The sequence below is a fragment of the Ammospiza caudacuta genome, chromosome 2 (genome assembly GCF_027887145.1).
Source record: "Ammospiza caudacuta isolate bAmmCau1 chromosome 2, bAmmCau1.pri, whole genome shotgun sequence".
NCBI classification, from domain to species: Eukaryota; Metazoa; Chordata; class Aves; order Passeriformes; family Passerellidae; genus Ammospiza; species Ammospiza caudacuta.
Window position 1 is genome coordinate 89,447,812 of NC_080594.1, and position 26,186 is coordinate 89,473,997.

The window sequence follows — 26,186 nt, forward strand, 5'->3', positions numbered from 1 at the left end:
AGTGCTGATGGAACTGGGCTAAAAATCCAGAAGGGAGCATCCCCTGCTCTCTCCCCTGGCAAAGCAGTTGCAGAGCAGCAAAGGCTGTCACAGACGCTGCCAGAAGGGACATGAATGAGCACTGCTACTCTGTCAGCATGGTCCTTTGTGCAGAACCCAGCTCATTAGAGAGAATCACACTAAAGCATCGAGCACACGGCTGTTTCAGACACGTGCAGGGTGCACTGCAATGGCCAGGTACCTGACACTGCTTAGCTGTTGTCCAACTGTCTGCACAGACTGTGAAAGAACAAAAATTTTGAGAAACCCAGACATCCATCCATGCATTTAATCAGCTACTAAAGTAGCAAGTTAGAGCAGGGTACCCTATGAACATTTTTTAAGCTCTTAAAAAGGAAAAATTTCATCTCTTCTACTTCAAGTACAATGCCTTCTTAACGCATGATGTGCAGGAAGAGACAATGTGTCAAGACCTACCGGTACCAAACACAGCAGACATTCTGAGCATGACTTGTAAGAAGCCCACTCTCAGTACAAAAAAGTACCAAGTGCTGGACCAAATCTCCCCCCAAGAAGAAGGTGACAGTGTTCTGTTTACAAGAAAATACTGCTTCAGTTAAAAATGCTAAAAACCATTCTCTTGAGTTCATATAAAAATAATTATGTCTATGTATGCACACACATATTTACATACATTTATGGCTTTCAGTGCTTCAACCTTCTCCAATAAGTGAGGAAATATAAATACTCCATTACTTTTTCTCCTCCTCAGGTTTTTCAGCCTCTGCTTCTGCAATTGATAAGCTGCCACTACCGTATTTTTTTACTCGGGTTTCTACTCTGGCAAGTCTCTGTTTCACCTTTTGTTGAGATGCAGTGTATTCTGCCATGAGCCTTGCAAACCTAGTCTGCAGCGTATCCAGAGCTACTTCAAGTCGTCCTATTTTTTCTTCCAAGTCTTTTGGGTCAGCTCCCGCTTTTGCTGCCTCCTCATCTATTAAATTGTCTTTCATCAGAATTTGACGTCCTTTCTCTTCCAGAGCCTTTTTGGCTTCTGGATATTCTGTGAGGGCTTCCATTAAATCATCCTTAGACAAGCAGAACAAATCAGAATAACCAATACTCCTAATGTTGGCTGTCCTCCTGTTGCCAGATTTGCTACCTTTGATGTTTAGGATGCTGATTTCACCAAAGTAGCTGCCATCGCTTAGGACTACAAATTGGGTTATGCCATCATCCGCCACCACAGCCAATTTTCCCTCTTTAATAATGTACATTTCTCTTCCAATATCTCCTTTTTTGCAAATGTAGTCACCAGGACTGAAGACCGTAGGTTTCAGTTTCAGCACCAGCTCAATGAGAAGTCCAGCTTCACAATCCTGGAATATACGCACTTTCCTCAGCGTGTCCAAATGGACATTGATGGCAATTTCAGCCTTCAACTTGTCAGGCAGATTTTTGAGAACTTCCTTCTCATCCACCGTTTTCTTGTTGGTCCAGAGGTAATCAAACCACTTAATAACCCTGGCTTCCAAATCCTTAGTCACCTTTCGGAACTGCATGTACTGTTTAATGGAATCCACTTTGGCCTGGAACTCTGCCCTGGAAGCATTCATGTTGGAAATCATGGAGCCAACGTTCCCGACAATGGTGGCAAAGATGAGCACGCCCACCAGGAAGTCGATGACCACGAAGAGATACTCCTCATCCTTCACCGGGGGCGGTGTCTCCCCGATGGTGGTCAGCGTGAGCGTCGACCAGTACAGACTGTAAATGTACTTCCGGGACAGGCGCGCGTACTCCGGCACGGACACGTTGGGATACACCCAGGTGTCGGTTCCGAACCCGATCACCTTCGATATCGCAAAGTAGATGCAGGCGTTCCAGTGGATGATGATGAGAATGTACAACACCAGATTGCCAATGCGGAACATATTTGGATAATTTGTCCTGGTCTCAGTACGATCAAAAAACTCAAAGAGCCGAGCGATCCTCAGCAGGCGGTTAAACCGGAGCTCGGGGTAGTTCAAACCAAGCTTGAAATATGCCAGGTCTGTTGGCACAAGAGACAGCACGTCCAGTTTGAACTGCACAGTTTTGGTATAATGTTCTCGTAACTTCTTCTCATCCTGAACTAGCAATCCTTGTTCAAGGAAGCCTTCAGAGAATAAAAAGATTTTACATTAGAGTAAAAATACCATCAACAGTAGTGAAAGTTAAAATTTTTACTGTTATGCCTACAGATACTTAGGTCATTTAATTGCATATTTAAATATTTCAATCAGCTTTCAAAGCTGGTATATAATGACTAAGAACAATGATTCTATTATCACCACAGTGCTCCCTGAGGCCTTCTACTCCTTCCTGCGACAGCTGTATCTTTTTCTTTTAAGTATCTTTGCAAAAAAAAGAGGGATATTCAAGTGTCTAATTTTTCATGAATCATTGGCATGAGTCATAACTAAAGTTAAGAAAGTGTCTATAAAATAGCAGTGGAGTATTTTAAAATAAATACCAAGAATAAGTAGGCATAATAGATTGTTGGAAACCTTTTTCAAACAATATAGATACCCTTGAGATAAAGAAATGCAGTCATCCCCCTCCCTAAGTCATGCTTTTCTTCTTGTGTCCAGTGTTAAATCTGACGTGATTTTACTTGGCTTGCACTTTGTATTTCTAGTGAGAGAGCTACTAAGCAGACTTTCACACATCAAAATTTTTTCATTCCAAAGACTTTGAAAAGTATTAGATTTAAAAAAATTACAAATAGATATAAACTGCAGTGAGAGACAAGAGCACAGCTCTTTTGTGCCTCTGAGGGCATTAAAAATGTTCCACAAGGAACAGCCTATATAATTGATAGATATCAAATACTTGCTGCAATTGAAGATATCCAACTGTCAGCCCACTGGGCCACTCCGGAGAAAATGTCCACTGAGGAAAAAACAAAACATTCCCGGTGTATCCTGGATTATCACATTTTACTAACTCCTTAGCAATCTGCAAGGCACCTATAGCTTTCTCAGGGAAGCCTCTGCTGAGGAACACCAAGCTGCATTTCTTTGTGCCCTACACAGCACGGTATTTCTGGAATGTGTGGCTCATCTGAAAATGCCACATCTATTTGTGTGTATCTGGCTTTGGATCTGCAAACTAACAGCGATTACTAATGGAAGTAGTTCCTGTGCCATGCATGTGCTGCCTCCCAGAACACTGCTGAAAAAGCAGGTCAAATATGCCCTTTGGTTGTACAACTAAACAGAAAAGCTGGCCAGACTGATCAACTTCTGATACACAGTTATGAAAAATAACTTTGAAAACACCTTCCTCCTGAAAGGAGATAAAATCTCTTGGCTTTTTGTTCTCTTATAGAACTGAAGTCTTGCAGTAAAATCTTCTGAAAGCATTAGAACACAGGGTATGCTAAACACAACCAGCTGCTGAGACATGAATCTTTTCTGTTTCACAATGCACAGTCACCAAACAGGTGAAATGCAGTCCAACTGGCTCTGCAGCTAGACAGAAATGCACCATGGAGAAGCTGCTGATCAGAGTAGTCGTGAGGCTACCTAGATCTCAGTTCCAAGGCAGACCCTGCCCTCAGACAGCAAAGTCTCACTCCTCCCCAAAGGCTGCCAGGACCTCCATCCCCAGGGAAGATGGGCCTTGTGGACTCACATGAAAATGCAGCAGGCAAAGGCAGAGAGGCAGAGCCAGAAGGAACTGTTAAGAGAGCTGACAAAGATTTTGCCACCTAAAAGAAGCAACTTCTTTCTTGGAGTGCCTGGAACTACAGCTGACACCTGCACTGAAACATTTGGGAGACAGCTCCAGCAATTCTGCAGTTGCAAGCCAGGCCTGAAAATTCGAATTCCAGTCAGGTTTTAACAGTGATATAATCATTATCAGGACAGCCCATGGAAATTTATAACTTGCTTTGCCTGGACATGCATAATTTCTGCTCTGTTCTTTCCCATTACATTAACAGACATAACTGCAGAAGGTAAATTTAGTTGGCATAGCTGACATTTTAACTGCATAAAGAAGATGAATGCCCCTCCCCATCCTGCCCCAAATGCAGCACTCTTGTGATTTTGGCTGGTACCTGAAACTGACTTTCCTGTTGAACAAAGTACTTGCTAAGTTTAAGAATTTGGCTTGCCATGGGTTGTGTGCTTCCCACATGAGAGCATTTTTAGCCCATCTTGTAATTATGTTTACAACTTCTCACAGGCCATAATTAACATCAAGCTGTCAGCACAACTTTAAATAAATAAATAGATAAAAATGGGTAAGATGTTAAAATCAAAGATCTAAAATTACTCTCACTTTTAAATTATCAGTTGTTGTGGACCCTTTGAAGGGACATTTTGAAGCTGTGTCTGTACCAGTGAAGAGAATGAGACAGGAGATGTTTTCTGGCCCCAGACCAGCTACCATGACAGCTTCTATTCGTGTAAGTTTTCCCAGGCCCCTCCAAAAACACCCAACCTCTGCTGTCCTCCTCGCTGTCCCCAGACACTGGGTGCTCTCTGGCATGGACCAAAGTGCAAGCACCAAAGTGCATTGAGGACTATTCAGTAACTTGGTGACATGGATCACTGTATGTCATTGCTCAGGCCTATATTATATTATATTATGACCTTGCTCAGTTTAAAACAGATACCATTTTAAGGCTGGAATCTCAGCCTGCTGGATTACAGAAACACTACAAGAAGTTGAAGAGAATCACTTCACACATAGCATGGCACAGCCCTCACAAATCCTCTGGGCTCACACTTCCTCCAGGAAGGCAGGACCTAAGCACAGGTTCCTGGGTTAACCCTGTCCCATCACCAGGCAGTGGGAAACTCTGGCAGGACCTCACAGAGCCTGCAGGAAGCACGGAGGGTGGCAGATGGTGGCAGAGGGGCCACACTGCCTGTTCCAGGCGTAGGAGCACAGACTGAAGGCTGGGACAGGTGCCAGGTCTTGCACTTGACCAACTCAATAACCACTTCTGAGCAGGGTGCTGCACTGCTTAGTAAAGAAAACAGCATTTTTGGGGTGCAGTTGGTTTCCTGCCCCAGGTGCCCTATTGTCCCTTCCCCACACAGCTATGCACTCAGCATCTGGCATGCCTATTACTGACAGAACTGAATTCAGAGACAAGTGTTGGAACGTATGGCCTTCAAAAATCCAAGCTGATCAGACACTTCATCTTCCAAAAGCCTCCACTGTTGCACTCTGACAGGACATTACAGTGGAAACACCCCACAGGGGAATTTTGTTTCCAGCCTTTAAATACATGCAGTATTAGAGAACAAATCCCAGAAAGACTCACCTGTTCTGAACCTGACGAACATGTCAATAACATAGATAATATCAGAGAGATAATCCAAGAACAGCCACATTTTAATATGGTCCATTTGTAGCTCATCAAAGCAGGCTCTAAAGAAACAAAAATTTAAAAAAATAATTACACCAACTGCATAAGCAGAGTACTTGCATTACATGCCCCAGCTGTAATGTTAGTGCACATTTCTGTTCCCAAAATATTACAGAATATCTCCATCTCCAATATCTAGTGTGCAGACATCTGCACACTAGAGCTATGTCCAAACAGACACCAAGATCTTTCAGAATTCAAAGGTGTTCTTGACAGGAATAAACTCAAACACATAAATGCCCCAGTTATGCAGGATTACACATATCACTCCAATAAAAGTGCACCAGATTTCACGGGATACATATCTCCATGAAGATAATTCCCAAATAAAAGATTTATTTCTCAGTGGCAAGCCATCCTCATCTCTCCCTACCATCTTACACAGTGTAAGGAAACCCTTTCTTTCTTCAGCTCACCATCACTTTCACTGAACCTGATTTCTATATTCTACTATGGAAAATAAATACTTGAGTTACATCTTCCTGCCCTTCGAGCGTCCAAAAGATGTATTATATGAATTTAAGAGGCCCCACCACTGCCCACATCCCTCCTTTCTGTTCTCTCCTGGGAGGTGGGAAGCCCTCATCCCTGGCAGTGCCCTGGGATGCAGCGGCCAGGACACAGCTCAGCCGGCAGGTGGCACACAAAGGCCACACCAGCGCTCATGAGGACACTCACTGCAAGCTACATCCACCTGCTTTTAGACAAAAAGGAAAAAAAAAACAAACACTGGCAATCTATTCCCAGTGGTAGGCATATCATACATCCCTAATGGGGTATGAACTGTAAATCTTCTAGGCAAGTCACTCAAAACATACTGCAGGGAGGTAAGAGGGTGATTTACATAGGAAAGATAATGATTGAAATGTAAAATTGTTATTAACTTCAATCCATACCTGCACACTAGCATACACCAGTTATAGAACACGGGTGCTGCAATTACAGTCAGCCAGTTGTAGTACAGATTGCTTGAAGGATCTATCACAAAGACCTCCTTTTTCTGCCTGGAAAGTAAAACATGCAGATTTACTCTGGAAATTTAAGAAAGCAACCTGCTGGATTTCCCTCTTCTTGAGGCTGCTCATTTCACCATGAACTCACAGCTGCCCAAGAAGAGAATGTATCCATGCAGGCAGTGCAGATGAGATACCAGGCATTCCATCTGACAAGCTCTACTTTGTTTGACACAGCTTTGGAAAATGTAAGAGTGGAAAGAAAACACAGACATTCATATCTCCCAGGCTGAAACCCACAGCCTTCTGTATTAAGCCCCACACTGAAAAAAACCCTTAATTGTTAAATATTTCTTATTGTCACTCAGATTAGAAGGTTACATTTCATTGCTAGAGAAAGAGCCTTCCTTTGCAGGCTAATTATTGATTTTTAGCAAATTCTATTATGGAAATGACTGTATAAGCACGCATTTGAACAAGTAAAACATGTATGTATTTAAATACATGTCTGTACAAGTAAGAAACACTGTGTGCATATGCACATACAGTGTGTGTGACTAAAGCTGAAATATGTCTTTGTCAAAGGCAAATTTCAAACATTCACAGTCCTGGCTCAGCCTCACAACAAGGAAGTGATGCTAAAGGAAGCATACAGGCCTGGAATGTAAAGATTTGAAGAACAGCATGGCTAATGGCACAGGATATGCTCAGAAGTGCCCACCTCCAGCATGAGAAAGGTTAATATGGAATAGAGAGCAATTAGGCTTGTAATCAGTGGATTTGAGGTCCACAGCTGCAAAATTAATTCAACTGTAAAACTGTGATATGTGGACTGTATAATAGTGTGCAGAATATGTGGCAAGGCAATGCTTGAATACGTATTTGTGGGACTTTTCCTAATCTCCAAGAATGCAAATATATTAAAATATAATGGTAATTTATTTCAAATCTGTGTGTATTTCTGGCATTGCCATTGCTGTCAGCTGAATACCCAGAAATGTGAGTAAAAGAAGCAGCTTTAATCTAAAATGTATTTACTTTACTATCTTCACTACTGGTTTTAAACCGTTTCTTCTAGAAAACTGATCACCACCTCAAAACTGGTGACCATGAAATATGGCCATTATACATCAGAGTATACTACCTTGTACACATTAAAACATCAATTTTCTTTGAGAAAATGTATTAAAACACTCTTGGCTACTGCAAAGCTCACACTTTCACTACATAGTAATTAAAGACAAAAGACACTGTTTAGAACAAAGACTTTGTAATTGGAAAAAAAATTAAAAGCTTTGATTAATAAAGATCTTGGAATCAATCAGATTCCATTTGGAATGCCCTCATGTCTATATAGCACCACATACATACATATAAACCTAGAGTATATCCCTGTAACATACTCCTTAACTGTGAAATGCACTCAAATGCATTCTCTCTTTATCTGCCATCATCATTACTTTTAATCACTGGTAATAGTAAATTGCACTGTATTTGGGTCAGCTTTAAGGGAACAAAGCAACAACACGATCCATTTATGTCAAAAGCATTCAAATTACCTCATTTTGTTGCAGAAATACACCATCCCTTAACTAACAGAAACAAATTTAGTGATCATTAGCAATGAACTGCACTATATTAAGTAATTAAATAACTAGTCAGTGAAATAAGTAAACTTATTAGCAAACCTTTAATTTTCTTCATGTAAGATATTTCTACACGGTAAGACGAACCAGACTTTTGGTTCATCTGCTCTGAATCATTACGGAAATTCTGGAACAACGAAAAGTCTGCAGCTCTGCAAAGCAGGCTGCTGTCCTAAAGTGTTGTCATAATTGAAAAGTGATCTTCAGTTCAAAGTTACCAGAGGTAGCTCAATTCCCTTTTACTGATGTAGGCAGCTGTTTCTCAAAGACCTAAATAGAGGTCTCTAAGATACAACTTGCTGAGCAACTGAAACCTTCCCAAAGGGGAAAATGTATTAAAGATTTGACAGGCTAAGAATCTGCAGTCTACAGAACAATTTTAACATTATAATGAAATGCTATACCATGTTTTGTAGTGTAAGAGATGTGCTACAATCACATATTCATTCTTTATACTTACTCTTCCTTTTTTTTATCATCTTTTTTGTCATCTTTCTTTTCCTCTTTTTTCTCCTCCTTCTTTTCCTCTTTTTTCTCCTCTTTAACCTCTTTCTTTTCTTCCTTTTTGCTGTACAACATAATGCAAGGCTTAGCAGTATTACCAATACTGAACAGTAAAGGGAGAGGATGGAGGTTTGGGAACTATTCTAAACTCCAGACAGAATAGGACAGGGATCCAATTGGAAAAAAGGGTTCTCAGGCTGAGACCTCTCACCCTGACACCACCACACCATCACATCAGGTAACCAGGTGGCTGATTCTCTGCATTAGTCACCCACAGCTCCTTGACCTTTTCAGACATCAGCGTACCAGGCTAATTTTAAGTAAATGCTTTCAGTTTGATTGACTCTTAAGAGCCCAGGCACTTAAAAAGAAACCTATCAAATGATGACAGAATGTGAAATGGTTTAACAAACTGTCAGCGTTCTTTGCACAGCTAAAGCCTCAATGTGACTGTCTGAAGCTTTCATAGTAATTATAAAAAATCAGGATGAATCTCCTCTCATGGTTCTTTAAAACCAGAAAAATTTTAATTCATTAATTGCCTCTGGATCTCAGTTGTCCCATTCTTAGGCTTGTCTGAACATAAGAGTCCTGAAATATGTTAACTTAGGCAGACAGGCCCAAAAATACTTTTCAAACCTACAGGAAGTTAACATCTTTCACAAGATTCTGACAATACCTAAAGCTAGATCTGCTACATGCCTTGGTCATCAATCATGCAATGTGTTGTGAAGATTGGTGCTCACTTGCACAAGCAGAAAATCCATGATCCAAGATCTCCTCCTTTTTTATTTGAACACTTCTAGTCCTTGAAGCAGAAAACATCCCCCCCAGACAGAAAAGCCTAAGAGTGATCCTCACACTACACTGCATGTGGATCACAAAACTCCTCACATGTAATGTCTGGTTTGATTGAAAGCCATGGATTCCTGCTCCCATGGGAGCTCTGTTTTCTCCTCTGAACTGCCAAGAGTGTGTCTGAGGCTCCCTTTGCACTGGTGTCAAGAAAGGATAAATTAGTTTAATGACAGCAACCCCCCACAGCAAGGACAGAGTGTGTAACAGTGCTGCTTGCAGGACTTGTGCTTTCTGTGCACACCTGCTCATACTGCTCAGACAGAAAGCTCTGTGCTGTGAATGGCAGTCACATCTAGGGAAGTGCTTGATACAGGGAGAAAGAAGTGCTCCAAAGGAGATGACAGCCACCAATTTTAAGATAGTAGCGGCTTTCACCAATCAGCAATGAGCACCTGTTCCAGTCCTTACACTTAAATATTTCCACAGTGATGCACCACCACAGTGTACTTTGGAAAAGCCAAGACTCATTTGCTAAAACATGCCAAGATCCCACACTCTGCCACATCCAGGGAAATACCTACCAAGCTGATCAACACCACTGACACCTTCAAAATTACACAGTAAAAGGGAGCAGAACTGGAGGGGAAAAGAACCTTTGGCTTGACTGATCTTCTATTTCTACTTGCATCTCAAATCAAAGAAAGAGTTTTTTATTTACCAAAGATGATTCCTACACAGCAGTGGGAACTGTTTCTCAAGAATTTATTTCTCTGGACTGACTGTCGAGAACTTTACCTCTTCATTTTCCAATCTGCCCCCAAAACTCCTTCCTGTTTAAAAAACATGTAAGGATTTCACTTCAGATTACCATGCATGGTGTCTGATCTAAAGGGAAATGCTCAGTTGCTGTTGTTAGCATTAATGTAGATCCTCAATACTTCAAATGCCTGGCATTCCTACCAGTAAGTAGAATTTTCAAAGGGTAGGGCTGCCTGTACATTTCTGGATCCTGTTATGCAAGGAAAAGTAGGCTGAGATTGAGAATCAGCCAAAAAGTCTCAGTGGTGGTGAACTTTGGAGGGACAATTTGACAATTTTGACAATTCCAACTCCCTCCTATGTTTGTGTTTTATTTATTAAAAATGAAAAAACTTTATTTCACAGAGTATCTAATTTTCCCCTATTTTTTTAAAATAGCACCTATTTTTCCCTGGCCTGAGTTCTCCTACAAACTCATCTGTCAACTACAGGTACCTTTTGTAAATGAGTTTCTTCCATTCATGTTGCCTCTGTTTATTTTTCTGTTATGGTAACTCCCAATTTATCATACTCACATCTAGTTGCAGTCTGATTGGAAATTGCTCAATGGAAAAGGTTGGCCATAATCAAAGACTTGAAAGCATCATGTACAGTTCCCCAAGACACGGCACACTTAGCTCTTTAACATAATGAAAAGTCCACATTTCTTTTTCTTTACCAGTAACCCTGAGTAAACTGAAATCCAGTAACTAATAAAACAGTTTGTGTCTGTCCTCTTTGACCCCAACACAGCAGAATCCATGCTGTTTTTAAGCTGTGTGCAGCTTTAGACTTAGAAATCTACTTCATCAGCCCTTCTAAAAACACTGTCATAGTCTTTGAGTGACTCAAATATTTGCATTTCTCATCTGTCAAGTACTTTGCAAATCAACTACGTTTCAGACTGTTGGGCAGGTAGACAGACAGGTCTTGTCCTCATTTAAAAATAATGAAACAGTGAAAGGATGAAAGTTCTGCCCAAGGTACCTGAGTCACTGTCAGAAACAGAGTAAGGCAGAAGTATTTCTGTCCTAACCAGTCCTTTGGGCTCCATCTAGCAGGCTTGGCTCCAAGCTTATAGCACTTCTTTTATATCAGTCTAAAGAAAAACCTGCATATTTCTGTCACCGTTCACTGCACACAGATTTTCCTTTTGAATAAAAGTTACGCAAACCAAACCAAAAAGTTGCTTTAGGAGAAGGAAGATCTCTTGTGCAGCTATGTGCAAAAAGGTTTTGCAGCATCATTTAAAATGTACAGTTTAAACTTGCCTATGATGGAATTATTTGGAGAAAAAAAAGAACCAAGAGTTTTCTAGAAGTATTTCTGACACAATCAAAGATGTACTGAGTACTTTTATTTGTTTTGTTTTCATCTGGAAAGCAATGAAAAAAAACCTACTATCATTATGCATGAGAACATATCTGCTGCTGGATACTGGAGAGCAGATATGTCTTCAGATTGCTGTGGTCTAAGACAAGCAACAAACATTGATGTTGGATGATTTTAAATTACAGGAGCTCTTCACATTGTTTAATAAATTTCTCTTTGGTGTAACACTGTGAAATAGCTTGTCAATTATATTAAATAAACTCAAAAGGACAGCTTCTGTCAGACACCCTGTGGCAATACCAGCCTTATTATGGTGCCTGTCACTCTCTAAGACAACAGTACCTGCCGAACAGAAACACACACTTTTAAAAGATGGACATATAAATGGGTTTTGGTGCCCTCATCAGTATCCACTTCTCATTTGACAACCTGAAATTTTTGGGACACTTGATTTGCAAAAAGGGACCAGTGTGTTAAAAGAGGGAAACCACTATTAGAAAATTTACACATGAATCTCACTTAAAAACTGAAAAATGAATGCATAAATTGGTAATGCAGTAAAATCAGCCAGCTGAACTACAGAAGGTAGGGACTAAATGCTTAGTCAAATTCACTCCTCGAGAGGAAGGGGTAACTTCAGACAAAAAGAAGTTCACAGGGAGCACAAATGATGCTTTTCATACAAGAAAACTAGACATTTCTCTATAATAAAACTATACTCTTAGGAAAGGCTTAGCAAGAACTAAGGAGTTTATACTACAAATGTTACTAAGCTGGATAGGGAAAAAGAGAAGGTGCTGGTAGTAGAAAGGTCTTTGGAGTTAACAGTACTTACTCTTCATTAGTGTTGTTGCTGAAGTTGACATTGAACCTGGCCAAGGGCCAGTGACTGCAAGCAAGTTAAATAAAACACATTAAAGAGTGTCAGTAAAGGCTGCTGGTTTTTCACACACGTGTTTGCTGACATGACAGACAGACTCACGAGCTTCTCACATTGGCACTGATAAGATTAGCAAGGTCAATTTTGACTGTTGTGATAAGCCCCTTTGCATAACTGCTTCAAGGCACCAGTTCCTTTCTGTCATGTGCCTGGCATACACATTTGTGACCACATCTGATGTCTGAAGCCTGTTCTTAGGCGTATTAGTGCATGGCAAGATGCACCTCACTATTTTTAGCCCTGTACTCATTGGGCTTCTATTTCAAGCTTTCTTCAATCCTTTCAAGTCCTCTTCACAGATGCAGTGTCAAGGCTTGTGGATAAGTAATGAGCATACCTACCCATTGCTGCAGAATTAAGCCTTCATGATCCAACAACTGAGAGTTCCTGTCCAACAGCATAAAAGTGAGAAGGCAAGGATGGGTGCCCCCAAATTAATTTCAAATAGCCTTATGCAGAGGTTTGTTGGCCTATGATCAATGTTTTTCTCTCTAATTACTTGCCATCTGCAGATGCTACTGATCCAGACACCTGAGAAATCAGGCAACAGTCTGGCTAATTCAATAAAATGTGCTCTTGAGACGAATTTCTAAGAAGTAGATCAAGTGAAGGACTACAACAAATCAAAGCAACCTGTGTAATGCACAGATATTCAAAGGTTGTTGCTTTAATCTGAATTGCTTGCTGATATTTTTGAAACTAATTACTTGCTTACCTACCAGTCTTTAATTAGGCAAAAAAATATAGGAGACTCTGTTTCAAAGCCTAACGCCAAACAGAAAGACAGCTTTTGTCTTGGGATTTCATTTTCCCATTTTAGCTGGAGTTAAATTTACAACACTGTATTATACATTTATAGAGTAATAATAAGTCATCAAGTCAAAGAACTGTAAACATATAAAGGTTTCACTTTCATTTTACTGAAAAAAAATTAAGACTGAACCTGCCTTCCATACCAAAGACTGTGTATGTGCTAGTAACTGAAGTCAGCATCCAAATGATTTTGCCATTTCAGAAGCTTTCTGTAATGTGATCAGATAGACTTCTGAGTAAATATAACAAAGCAATTTTGCACAACTTCTTCTTTAGAGTTTCCTAACACTTGCAGATTATGCACATTAAGATCCTGAAAAGCCAAAAGTAGAAACATCTCAGAATCTTGAGATAGAAATTGCATTCTCCTCAGCAGAGAGCAGTTTAGCAATGTCAAGTTGCATATGGTAAAATTCCAGTTCTGAGAAATCACTCTGCATGATCAAAAATCCTTTACCTCAAGATTTTGGTCACAGCGTGTTTGAGAAAGAAAATCTGTTGAAAGTGCAATACTTTAGTTATGTGAAGATTCCTGGGCAGCATTAGATACTCTGTTCATCTCCCACGCTAAGCTCCTTACTCTCTTCTTAAAATACAACTTACATCCTAATTACCAAGAAAACATGATAACCTCAGCCATTTCAAGTACAAACAAGTCCTCTTACCTGCTGGCTGCCCCGGGCCGCTCCCGGGCACCCAGGAAGGAGCGGATGTTGCTCTGCCTGGTGGACACCTCCACGAGCTCCGGGCCCCGGATGCGCTCCAGGAAAGAGTCAGGCCTTTGGTCCTCACGGTGCGCGTGCCTTGTGGCCCAGGACCTCACGGACAGCACAAACCGTGACAGCCTGCATGGAGCACACACACAAAATGGACTGAACCAGGCAGAAACAGGAGGTGCCTTAAAACATCCCCACAAACACCAGCCAGGATTCTTCTCCACATCTCCACCTGTGATGAAATTAAACTTGATGGAGTAACAGTATGAACTCAGTCACTTGCCACAATTTTGTAGATCACCTTCTGCACTGGATCAGGAAAATACCTCACATATCAGTTCCTATTCTACTGTAACCCCACTGCAGGAGCAACAGAATATTCTTGCTGAGTGGGGGCCTTTGCATCTCAAAGTGAGATACTCAGTGAAGTCCATCAGATGCAGGTTTTTTAGATCCTTGAGAATTTCCATTCAAGAGTCATGCTGTGTTACCCTAATATTTAAATTGCTAGGCATTCATGGTTACATTACATCACAAACTTCCCTGTATATTCAGAGCATACATAACTGTAGCTACACACACATCATCCAATCTATCCTGAAAAAAGGTAAAGAAATTATAAACAAAGATTAAAAAGGAAGCTCTCAGTATGAATTTATATATTCATGTGCATTATGTTTAAACAAAACACACAACTACAATCTTTTCTCATCTAAACTCAACTTCTTGAATACTTTGTCATCTACATCTGGTGATGTCATTATCTGAAAACCAAGGAGGAAAATCCCAGTTTATTCTCCACTATCCAAAATGATGAAATGTGAACAATACTCTTTAAATTACCATAGTTTTACAGTAATTTTTTTCTTTGCTCTTTGAAATAAACTGTGCTTAAAGAAACTGTGGTCTGTTTTATGTGGAACAATGGTATCTGAAGGCAAAGCCCTGCTGTCTCAGACACAAAGCAGACATAATAAAGTTTTGAACCTCCACTTCAGGTTTTCACTTAAGTCCCAGTAATACAAACAACTTAAGACAATGTTCAGCTTCAATCTTGCTGACTAGGGCTCCAAATCCATTATAAACATAACTGGATTCTAAAAACTGAGAGGAATTCTTGCACTCAAAACACAAAGACTCCCTGTCTCCTCCCTTTCCAGAGCCATCTACCAAAAGGAGACAATCATTATGTTTTATTTGATAGGAAACAAACACTGCATCAGCTATCAGCCTGAACCAAACACTTACCCATTTATTTTACAGCCTGGCCTCACTTCACACATTTCCCAGGCATTCAATGTATTTTCAGATACAGTTATGTAAAAATTATTTATTCTTTTATATTTGAAAAATTTCTTTGGGCTTAGTCAGCCTCTCTCAGATTCTAAGTCTTCTATTAGTAATAAGTAAGTGATGAATCAAGTTCAAATGCAACTTCTGTTACATGTTACAGACATTCTTCAGCTGGACTCCATCCACTTTCTTTGGAAAGTGGTGGCTCTTCTTTCTTTACCTCCAAATTGTGACCAGTCTTTTCCAGCAAATTGAATTAATACTGGAAATTCTATTAGTTAGTTAACATTCTATTAGTTACTATGTTACCTTGCCATTGCTCCCCTGCCAGTGAAGGAGCTTGTCTGGGATTCAGGTACATGTCCTCCCTCCACAGAAATGACTCCCTGAAGTTCTGAAGATGCATCCTCACGCAATGAATGGGCTCTGCAAAAACATTTTTTTTTTTTTTTTTAAGAATTCCATGCAGCCTTCACCAGACTTTCCCCCATCTGGTTCTCTCCACCACTGCATCAGGAAACACTCCAGCACATTGCCCTCTCCCTAGTAATACAGCATTTGATAACCTTGTTGCTAAGCCTGGGCTCCTATTCTTCTGGGGCCATCCAATATGAACTGAAGTCAGTGGAGTCTCTGCCATATATTCCAGCAAGCTCAGAAACTAAAGACGATTTATTAGCACTTTAAAACTTACTATTTGAGGAAAAAAAATATTAAATTTTAGCCTCATCTTTCAGAAACACAGTTTTGAAATTGACTTCACTGGAAGCTGGACTTTATGAAGGTTCACTCCAGATTTTTTTATAGTACTCCTTGGTTTTCTCTGTGTTTTTCAGTCTTTAGTATTCACTTTTACAAGACTTTTTTTACATTCATTAAGAATCACTTTCTTCCCCCTTTGTAATGGAAACAAGAATTCTCATATGGGTCTGTTAATCTATATGCCAGGAAAACACTGACAAAAATGATACTTCCAGTATCTTCATAAGAGTTGGCAGCAGCATTGTGAATGCCCACAAAAGGATAATCAGCAGCTCAATTTTATGTACACTCACAGCTCAGAAACTAACAAACAAAGAATTAAAACATTATTATTTCTACCCAAAGAACAATGCAAAAATAGATCCTGACAGTCCCAGGATTCTCAACTTGTTAACTGTTTTCTACTTCTCCTCCATTAAAAAAACACCATTTAGTACTGAAAAACTTTTATAACCTAGTTTATGTTGCCAGTGCTGAGAATATTGTGGCTGCCAAAGTTAACATCCTTCTAAGGGGACAATTAACAAACTCATGGCACAGGCATTCATCACAGATTACCAGATTCACAGAGCCCACACTCAGCCCAAGAACTCTCTTGAGCTGAATGCTGAGAGAATAGTAGAGTTTGTCCACCTTTTTTAGTATTTCCTGGAGAAACTGCTTACAGACCTGCTGGAGAAAGGATACTGGACTAGTTAGTGTTTTAGACTGCACTACCATGGCTGGCTTTAAGTATTTTATTCCCATTTACCGAGTAATAATACATTTTGTGTGATCTTAGCAATAAATTCTAATATTGTTAATGGCAGTGCCTAAGAAGTATCTAAGTTCCCATTACAACCAATGGCCATCTCAGGGCTTGATTCAGCTGCTTCAGTATAGAGTCTGGTACAATCTGTAACACCTCAGAATACTTTATTGGACTTCTCCAGAGCACACAGCTGTCTCCTCACATCCACTAGTGCCTACTAAACGCTTCAAATACTCTGTAGTATCTCAAATAGCATTAGATGCCTATTTCAGGCAACTAAATACCTCTCATAATCAAGAGAGCCAAAGGAGCCTGAAGAGTTTCTGAGTTTGAGGGTAAGCTGAGCAGTTCCCTGGGTGCTGCTGACCACCAGTACTGACTACATCTCCACTCCACAGCAGGAATGCAGGCACCTGCTCACATGAAGACACTGAAATCCAGATGTCTACAGAGCACAGCTGAATCCCACTTCCAACTTTAGACAGCCAACCTGTGTATATAAGCTGATGTGCTGCCTCTCCTATTTGAGGTGTTTCTATACAGAGGCTGGGTTTTAAAAATGGAGATTCATTTGTTATTTTGGGTTTTTTTTTAATTTTTGTTTTAACAAAATGAACCAACTTTATAACACATTACAGAGTAAGACTATGGGAACATGAATCACTGCAGCAAAAATGAGCACAGCATTTTAAAAATCAGTAGCAGCTTTCTGTTAAGTGTTGCAGTGAATGCTTTTTCTTGGTGACACCTCATTCCACAGCAGAAAAGTGCTTAAGCACATCCTTAACATTAAGCATAAATTTAACACCCACAGACTTTATTAAGAACTAAGTAATGTGTTTAATTGCTCTGTTGAACTACAGCAAATAGGAGCTGGAGGACAGCAAAGGCAAAGAAGAAATGCAGCTACTCTAGCAAACATGCTTTTCTTCCCAACATCTATAGTTGCGTATTTTGATGTAAGAGAGAGAAAACCTAAAATCATGGATGGCTTCTATCTTTGGGTACAGACATATTCTAAAGCAAATCTGAATTTAAATTCATCTTCCAGTAATAGAGTTTTAAAAAATTTTTTAAAAAATTAAATAAAAAACCAACAAAATTTTTAATGGTATTATAAAGTTATTGTATATACTTAGCAGCACTCATTTCAAGAATCCAAAAATCTTAAACAGGAGATCTCTTTTACAGAGCAAGACTGTATCTTACCCATCTATGAAGTCCTGCAATTAATGCTGATAATATTGAATGTTCCTTTAAAAAAATTACTCTTCAAGACCATCACCATGATGATAAAGTGCAATTCATATTTCAGTCCCTCTACCTGTCAAAGTCATTGCCTCTGAAATTGCAGATGACCATAGGGATTTAATTCTACATTTAAACCCTTATAACCCCGCCTCACATCCCAGCCAGTAATTCCCTTCTGTGAGCTGCCAATCACTGACATCTACTACAAATAGGACACTAAAAATAGGAAAGGAAGAGGCTCATTTCAATCTGTGTTTTCACTTTTTCTAACACATCACTGTTAATGGAGGGAAAGGGACAGGGCTTTTTTAAATCTCCCTAAGGAGACCATGGGGTAGTGCAACAACAGCAAGCAAGCCTTACTGTGCAGAACAAATCAGATCCATTTTCACTTCAGTAAGGTACATCTATGTGATAGAAGGTACCATGAAAGCAAAACAAAAAGAAATAAAGGACCAATTCAAACAGAGCATCCATAGCAGCTGCTGTGACATGCAATCCAAAAATCACCATAACAAAGGGAGTCCCATCAGCCCATCAGGATTCTGGGTGCTCTAGTCTGGGTGTGCATTTTAACAGCAAGAGACAGCCTGACAAGATCCGCATAGAGGAGGTGGTTGGCCATAACAAGCCAAAAGCAGAAAACAACTTCCAGCCTTTAGAGATGCTATGGATCATCAGGCATGTTTCCACAGGCCCAGCAGGCTTTGCCCAGTCTAGAGGAATGACTGCTACTGTGCAATAGGTTAAGTGCAAGCTCACTGCATGTTTCAAACAGCCACTTTAAAACTATCAAAACTAGAGAAAGGTGAATGTAAAGAAACTATTACATTTCCTCTGTACAGTGGGACACTCCAAAAATCCAGCACAAAAATGCTGATACTCTTTATTCACTACAGATTTTCCCTATCATAGGAATTAGGCAATTTGCAGAGGCTGCTTTAAGAAAACCAAACGTTCCCAAGGCTTCTCACTGCATGGTGCTCAAAGGTTCTTTTTCTTGCTCATATCCTACATACCTTGTTGAAAGCATAGACCCTGTGTGCTATCTGTGTGGTGACTTGAGAAAGAGGTTTGTCTTTGATGAGTTAGTGCAACCTCCCTGTGTCTGTCTCTTCTATGCTTTGGACAGATGTTGTCAAGTCTGTAAAGTGCACTGGGCCAACAATACCACAACACAATATTCCCATAATTCTAGCTGCCATTCCCAGAGCTACAGGAGTTCCACAAACTATGCAGCAACCTGTTCTCTTGACTGTGATGAAAGGAAAATATTACCTGATATAGCCATTTCCAATCCTTTCGATATCTTCATCAGCAGTTCTGACGGACAGGCTGTGTACACCAGGGTAGGAGTGCTGGGTGTTGATTTTTGCCATTTTGCTTTACATATCAACATCTAAATGACAGCTGAAACGGGAAAAAAATTATGAAGGCTTCAAAAGAAATGTGCTCAGTATTCAAAAAGAGTTCTTTATTAAAAGAGTGGAACAGCAAAAAGCAATTTCAACCATTTGAAGGACGGTCTGTGATATTTACAAGCACATATGACATGTATTTCTCAATTTATTTGCAGTAGACAGAAGAAAAAGTGTTAGTAAAAATTCATCATGACCAAAGCAAAAGGGTTACATGACATCATATTCTTTTAGTCTCTGGGCTTTATGGACTACCAACACTGTCATACCTATTATCCATAGTGAAATTGCATTTAAAAATCTCATTAAAAGAAGGTTAGTAAGAAAGTCAACTAAAAAAAGCCAGGTAATACATGTGCTAGGACAACCTATTCCACTTTAGATTGATTTCCCTGTGCTAATTTTATCTATTTTATAATTAAGACTTTTATTCCAAAAATCCATATTAACCAAGCAGATAATTAATGACATTTACCCCTTAGTTTAATGCAGGCCATGCTATAATTCTGTATTATTAAAACTCTGCAGTAAACACACACTAGGGGGTTTTATCACAATGCTTCAAAACAGTCTCTGTTAAAATATTTAGCAGCTTATCTCCTACAGGTTTTAAAAGATTTGTCTAAATTCCTTTCCAGATTGGATCTTCAATGCCTTTCCAAATTCATATCACATCTACTACTTACAAAATGAGTTTTAAGACTTAAGACAAGTGTCTTACAAATGAAGGAATGAAAGAATTTCAGTGAAAGCTTTGAATTTTTCAACAAGAAAAAAAAAGATTTAGAAACTCCATTCAGGAACCTTTTTTGTCTGAAATATGACTAGAATGAAATTCCCTCAGGATCAATCAACTCCCTCACACTAGGTCGTGTCCATTTTTCACCTGGAATCCTCTGTGTCACTGACCACACAAGATCCACCTTCAACACCAAATGAAATACAGATCTTTCAGAAACTGTGACTTGAATCATTCAGGTTATTACACATGGTTAGAATATTATGCACCCACTTTCTTGAAAACAACATACCTGACTTACCCTCCACTCAATTCCCAGACAATTAAAGAAAGTAATACATAACTTTAAAAATTATTTAATATATTTTAAAGTGTTTTTTTTTTTTAATCCAGAAATAATGAAATTACTCTAGAAACAGCCTTGGGCATCACTTAATATTCAAAAATTTTATTAGTACTCCTCATCACTAATTTTGCCTTAATTTAAATCAGTTACTGTCTGTGTCTCACCTTAAACTGAGCCTTGTTCGTGTTGATTAACTGAAGTTTAACTGGGGAAAAAAATGGGCATTTTTATTACACATTGATATGAAAAAATTCCACTCTTTCAACCCACTCTCAGATTGGAATGTTCACTCAGAAGAATTAACTTCTAAAGTGCACATAATTTATGTTAAAAAACAAAACTCAGTTTTAAAAGCTTGAGAGTGGGAAGAATTATTCATAAGTAACAAAGCATTAACCTTTTTTCTAAAGTTGTAATTTCAGAGCAAATTTAGCACTGAGTGAAGCTCTTGACTAGTTCTGACACTTAGTTCCACTTATCAGTTCTGGTGATTCACAATCAGATTGATGTTTACCTACAGCAGTTCTTAAAAACAAGGGTCACCTGGTTTATAACCTCCAACAAAGTAAGCAACTCTGTTAAAAAAGTAAAACTGTTAAAACAATAAAAGCACGAAATAATGAAACCCTTCTGAAGTCTTGGGGTGATGTGGATAATTTGCTGCTAACACCAGGGATTCCCTCACTGATAAGACACATTGCTTCTGACACTGGAGATGAGTGAACAATGCCTTTCTATGTTTCAAATGCTCTGGTGTGGCACATGGATTTCCAGGTGCATTTGTGCATCAGTTCCCAAAAGTTTGGTTAAAAAACATGAAGTACAGCATTTCTTTACACTTAAAACTGAAATGGCTGAAATTGGATATTACTAATCTGGAATTAAACACTTTTAACAGATATTGGAATTAGATACTTCAAACCTCCTGAAAGGCTTGAGTATGCCAGTGGAGCACTGAATACAGGAAACCTTATTCAGGCTTTCAAAAGCTATGCCACTAAAAAAGAAAAAAAAAATAATAGCATATGAAGTCAAACACTATATTGAATTAAAAAAACAAGAAGACAGAAAGCAAGAACAGGACTAAATAGTCACCTTCACCACTGCAGATGTTTATAAACAGTATTCCTCAGGGCTCTGTTGGAAAACCTGTTGTTAATGATGCTGATGGAAAGATGAAGTGGTGATACAGTAAGATCTCAGGACAGCAAAAAATTGTATAGGCAAGAGAAAGAAAAGGAGTGCAGGGAACCTCAGGATGACCAACATCAACTACAGCAATTTCTCAATTTGATGGTAAGTGATGTGCAACACAGGCAAATGGAAACCCATGAATATAGGTGAAAAGCAGGTGAAACTAATGCCCTACATGCTTCCAAATGAACCATATGTACTCAGAAAGGGAACCTGAACGGCTAGTTTTGGATTAAATATGAGGGAGAAATTCTTCACTATGATGGTGTTGAAACACTGGACCATGTTGCCCAGAGAAGCTGTGGATGCCCCACCCCTGCAAGTGTCCAAGGCCAGGTTGGATGAGGCTTTGAGTAAACTGGTTTGGTGGAAGAGGAGTTGGAATTACATGGTCATTATGGTCCCTTCCAAACCAAACCAAACCAAACCAATTTATGAGCCTAGGACACAGGTACAGCTCAGAGAATCAGTGTGCTCACTGCAGGGCAGCCTTGCTGACACAACTGACAATGTATACATGGAACATGTTAATGACACAAAAACCACTAAAACTGCTCCATGAAGCAACAGTGCAGACTCATCTGGAACACTCCAAGTCCTTCTCTTAATCAGAAAGATAAAGCAGAATAACAGTATGGCAAGAATGATTAAAGACCTGAAAAAGGGAGAGAAAGGAAAATGGGGCCTGCTCACCCTAAAAGGTGAAGACTCAAAAGTTATAAAATAAAAATATGTAGGTAACATTTCAGGTCATTTCAGATCCCTTACAATCATTTCAGCTGTAAAACTGACATTCAATATACAGTGGGGTCTGAACTCTTATTCTGCCCTATACTGGAGGAAAGGAGGGGGGGGAAATTTCACAGAAATACAACTATACTACTAAGCAAAAAAATACATTAATATATTTTTGGAAGGAGGTAGGAGGAATGGATGAAAGTGTGTTACCTGTGCCCAGCTGTGGTAGAGAGAGACTGAACACAGGACAGATACAAATAAATACTGAGGTAATTTGGGTACAGTGCAGGTGCTGAGACCTCCTGAAGCAATGTGGTTTGGCACTGCATAAAGCCCATAAAGTTCTGACAAATGACTAACTATCTGATGAAGAAGAAATATTTGTTCCTTACAGGCCTCTAAGAACCCTAATGACAAGTGTTTTTACTAGTCTAGGGAGGAGATTGACATTTCAACATTGGATCCAAAATATGGCAAGTAATTAACTAAGGAGCAGCTTAACAGGAGTCAGCCAGCAGGAAAGTCCTGAAGAGTCAGGAGGCTCCACAAACCTCTTTTGCAAGGACACAGAGAGACAGCTCCAGCCATCTGGGACCTGCAATCCCAAAACTGCCACTAAACACTGGTTCTCACAAGGCAGTTTTAAGAAGTGAGCAGAACTCAGTTTCATATTTAAAACCAGGCAGAGTGGCAGGTTGGTCTTGGCTTGCTGCCAGATGCCCACACAGCTGCTATTGCACTTCTCTTCAGCAGCCCAGTGGGAGAAAGCTCATCATGGGTCAAGAGGAAAAAACAGGAAGAAAAAGGACATTGGAAGACCAATTGTCATCACAGGAAAATGGGCTCAAACTGGAGAAAACCCAATTTCGTGCCAATTAAAATGGAGTTGGATGGCAGGAAACAAAGGCAAAACACTCTACCACTCATTTTCCCCAGATTCAACTTTACCCCTACATTCCCAACTCCTCCAGCTCCTCCACCCTACCCAGCAACACAGGGGCTGGGAATGGGAGGCTGCAGTCAGTCCCTGTTCCCTCCTTGCCACTCCTTCCTCCTCACACCATGCCCCTGAGCCAGTCTGGGTCCTTGCTGCAGGCTGCAGTCCTTCACAACCTGCTCCACAGGCTGCAGTCCTGCAGGACAAACCTGCTCCACTGTGGGTCCTCCATGGACCACAGTCCTTGTCAGGAGAGCCTGCTCCTGCACAGGCTCCTCTTCACTGGCTGCAGTCTGCTTCAGGAATGGCTCCACCAAAGGGTCCTCCACAGTGGATGTCTGCTCCATTATGGAGCCCTCCAAGACTTGCAAGGGAATCCTGCTCCAGTGCCCACAACACCACCTCTGCTCCTTCTTCTCTGACCTTGCTTTCTGCAGAGATGATTTTCACCATTTTTTTCCCCCTCAGTCCCCTCACACTGCCTTTGTGGCATCCTACCCTTATTTAAGTGCTTTTTCCCTGAAGTGCCACCCTCTTGGCCACAGGGGATGAGCTGGGGCTGGCTGGAGCCATTTGTGCGCAGCACAGGCAGCCCTGGCTGCTCACATCAGTCCCTCAACCCCTGCCAGCCCCTGGCACTGCACCCACCCTGGTACCTGCCTTTTGTAAATAACAACTACCTGGGAACTACACTCTCTGCTCTGAATATTTAATGCTAATAATTACACTGAGGGTAAAACTTGATTACCTAAAGGCTGACAAGTCTGGTAAATCCATGTTAGGCACTTAGAACAGGTATTTAGCTTACAAGTCATTTAACAAAAACATAGATAGACAGACACATTGTCCTCTGAGCCTCAGTCAGCCTCACCCAGCAAAATAAAACTTGAATCTCTCCTAGCTCATGAAAGATTGGCATCTTTACCAATGCCTTAAGCAGAATTTTAACATGCTTTCTCACCTAGTCTTTTCTTCCTTGCTACCTATTGGGTAGGACTGAAAGAGATTAATAATCCCACACTCAAGTGCCTAAATCACTGAGACTGAAACTACAGCTAAATGAGACAGATGTATTATCCTAAAAATGTAACAATTTACATACATGTAATTATTACATACATGATAGCACTCCCTACTTGAAATGGAAGTGGTCAGGCTCTTTTATCCTCTTCCTTTTGGATTCAATAGCAACTGAGGTTTTGTGTCAAACTATTTCAAAGACACTCTCTGGTATAAAAGAAGCATTTTTAACAAGACAGCCAGTTGTTTTTACAACAAGTATGAGTTCAAGTAACATATGAAAATTTTGGATTCACTTGAGTATTTCCTAGTTTTGAATACCAAGTTCTACTTGTCTCTTTAGGGCTACATCATTAAAGACCTAGAAGCAGAGCTACGAAGGCTGCAGTGTCTAAATTTTAGGAGCTCTGCCATCCAGTGAATTTCCTGAAGCAGGAATGCAGAAATGCAGGAACATGGCACTATGAAGGAAGCTACCTATGTGAAATGACTGAAACCAAACTGGGATATGGAGAATAACTGGGCTTCTAACTCCAGGCCCAAAGCAGTGGCACCCAATTCACAGCCACAACTCCCCTATTTCTCAAGTCGATTCACCTGTCTGCAGCAAATGGCATTGTGCTGAGCAGCTGCACCTCAAAAATGAGAAACCTTTGCAAGTCTGCTTCAAATTAAGCAAGAAAAAAAACAATTTTCCTCCTTTTTCCAGAGCCTGCTACCTGTAGATTATGGACTCCAAATAGCTTTCTTATGGGTTTTCAGCACTCTAGAACACCTATGGCAGCAGCAGTACCTGTTTTCAGCACCCACTGCAATCTGGACACAGTCAAGGCCTCTGAGCAGCTTTGTGGCCTGAGTTTCAGACAATTTTGCACCCTCTCAGCAGGGAAAAAAACCCAACACACAGATACACACTTTAATATTACAAATTATAACAAATTTAGGAAGTTGATAGCTATCCACTAAGCCATCAAAGCAAGCTCTGCAGCCTGTCTAATATCTGTGAAGGACCTTTGAATCACTCTCAAGAGCACTGAGAAAGTTCATGTTTGGGCTACTCCAGCAGTTCCCTTCTGGGGCAGAATATGCCAACCCAACCTAACTTAATCCAAAATTGTTAATCAACCAAGAACTAATACACCTGATACAAACTAAATGTATTTATTCATCACGTAATAATGACAGATCAAGCTATTTATACCACCACTTAGTATTCTTAACGCTTATTTGTTTAGAGTAAAAGGACTACAGAAAGAAAATATGGCAGAATTCAAAAAAGAGCTTTTCAAGGTGAAATATATATCACCGCCACAAAGTAAAAGATTACTTTACATATGATTTTATAATGCATTTTATAATGCATGTGTGTTTGTGTAGTTAAAACACTGTTGTTCTTGAAGCTTTCAGCATGTTATTGCTGTAGAAGCAGTGATAAGCTGCATAGGATCACTAACATCATTTTAGTTAAGACACATTCCAAATCCTCACACAGCCTCTCAGGTTCAACCCTGATAAGCCTTTGGGATTTATTCTGGGATTTGACCTCCACCTACATGATCCTTGTTATATCACTTGCTAATAGTTGTGGCTCAGCTGTGCATTATGTATCTTGTGTGTGTTCTGTGTGACAGGCTGCAGCTCCAGTGATGCAACCCCTAATGGCAACAAATGGACATCAAACACTGCACACTGGAACTTCTAAATGATGACAAGGTTTGAAGACAAGGCACAAAATCCTTTTCTTCAAGGATTTGGAGGTTTGCAAATTCACCTGCACACTGGACTCTGGCACACTCATCTGGAAATCAG

The 26,186-nt window shown here is 40.0% G+C and overlaps 1 protein-coding gene across 2 annotated transcripts; it reads right to left on the reverse strand.

Moving 5' to 3' along the window:
- Positions 1-390: 390 nt before the first annotated feature.
- On the reverse strand, positions 391-19,364 carry CNGA3 (cyclic nucleotide gated channel subunit alpha 3). Of its 2 annotated transcripts, XM_058800169.1 has the most exons (8): positions 19,264-19,364; positions 15,531-15,647; positions 13,878-14,057; positions 12,295-12,348; positions 8,488-8,595; positions 6,325-6,432; positions 5,324-5,430; positions 391-2,158 (listed from the first exon to the last, which is right to left on the reverse strand). In XM_058800169.1, the coding sequence occupies exons 1-8, from the start codon at positions 19,362-19,364 to the stop codon at positions 753-755; spliced, it is 2,181 nt and encodes a 726-aa protein (XP_058656152.1). In that variant the 3' UTR covers positions 391-752. The 2 variants fall into 2 exon arrangements, with proteins under 2 accessions (XP_058656152.1, XP_058656153.1); XM_058800170.1 differs by lacking the exons at positions 8,488-8,595; positions 12,295-12,348.
- Positions 19,365-26,186: the final 6,822 nt, after the last annotated feature.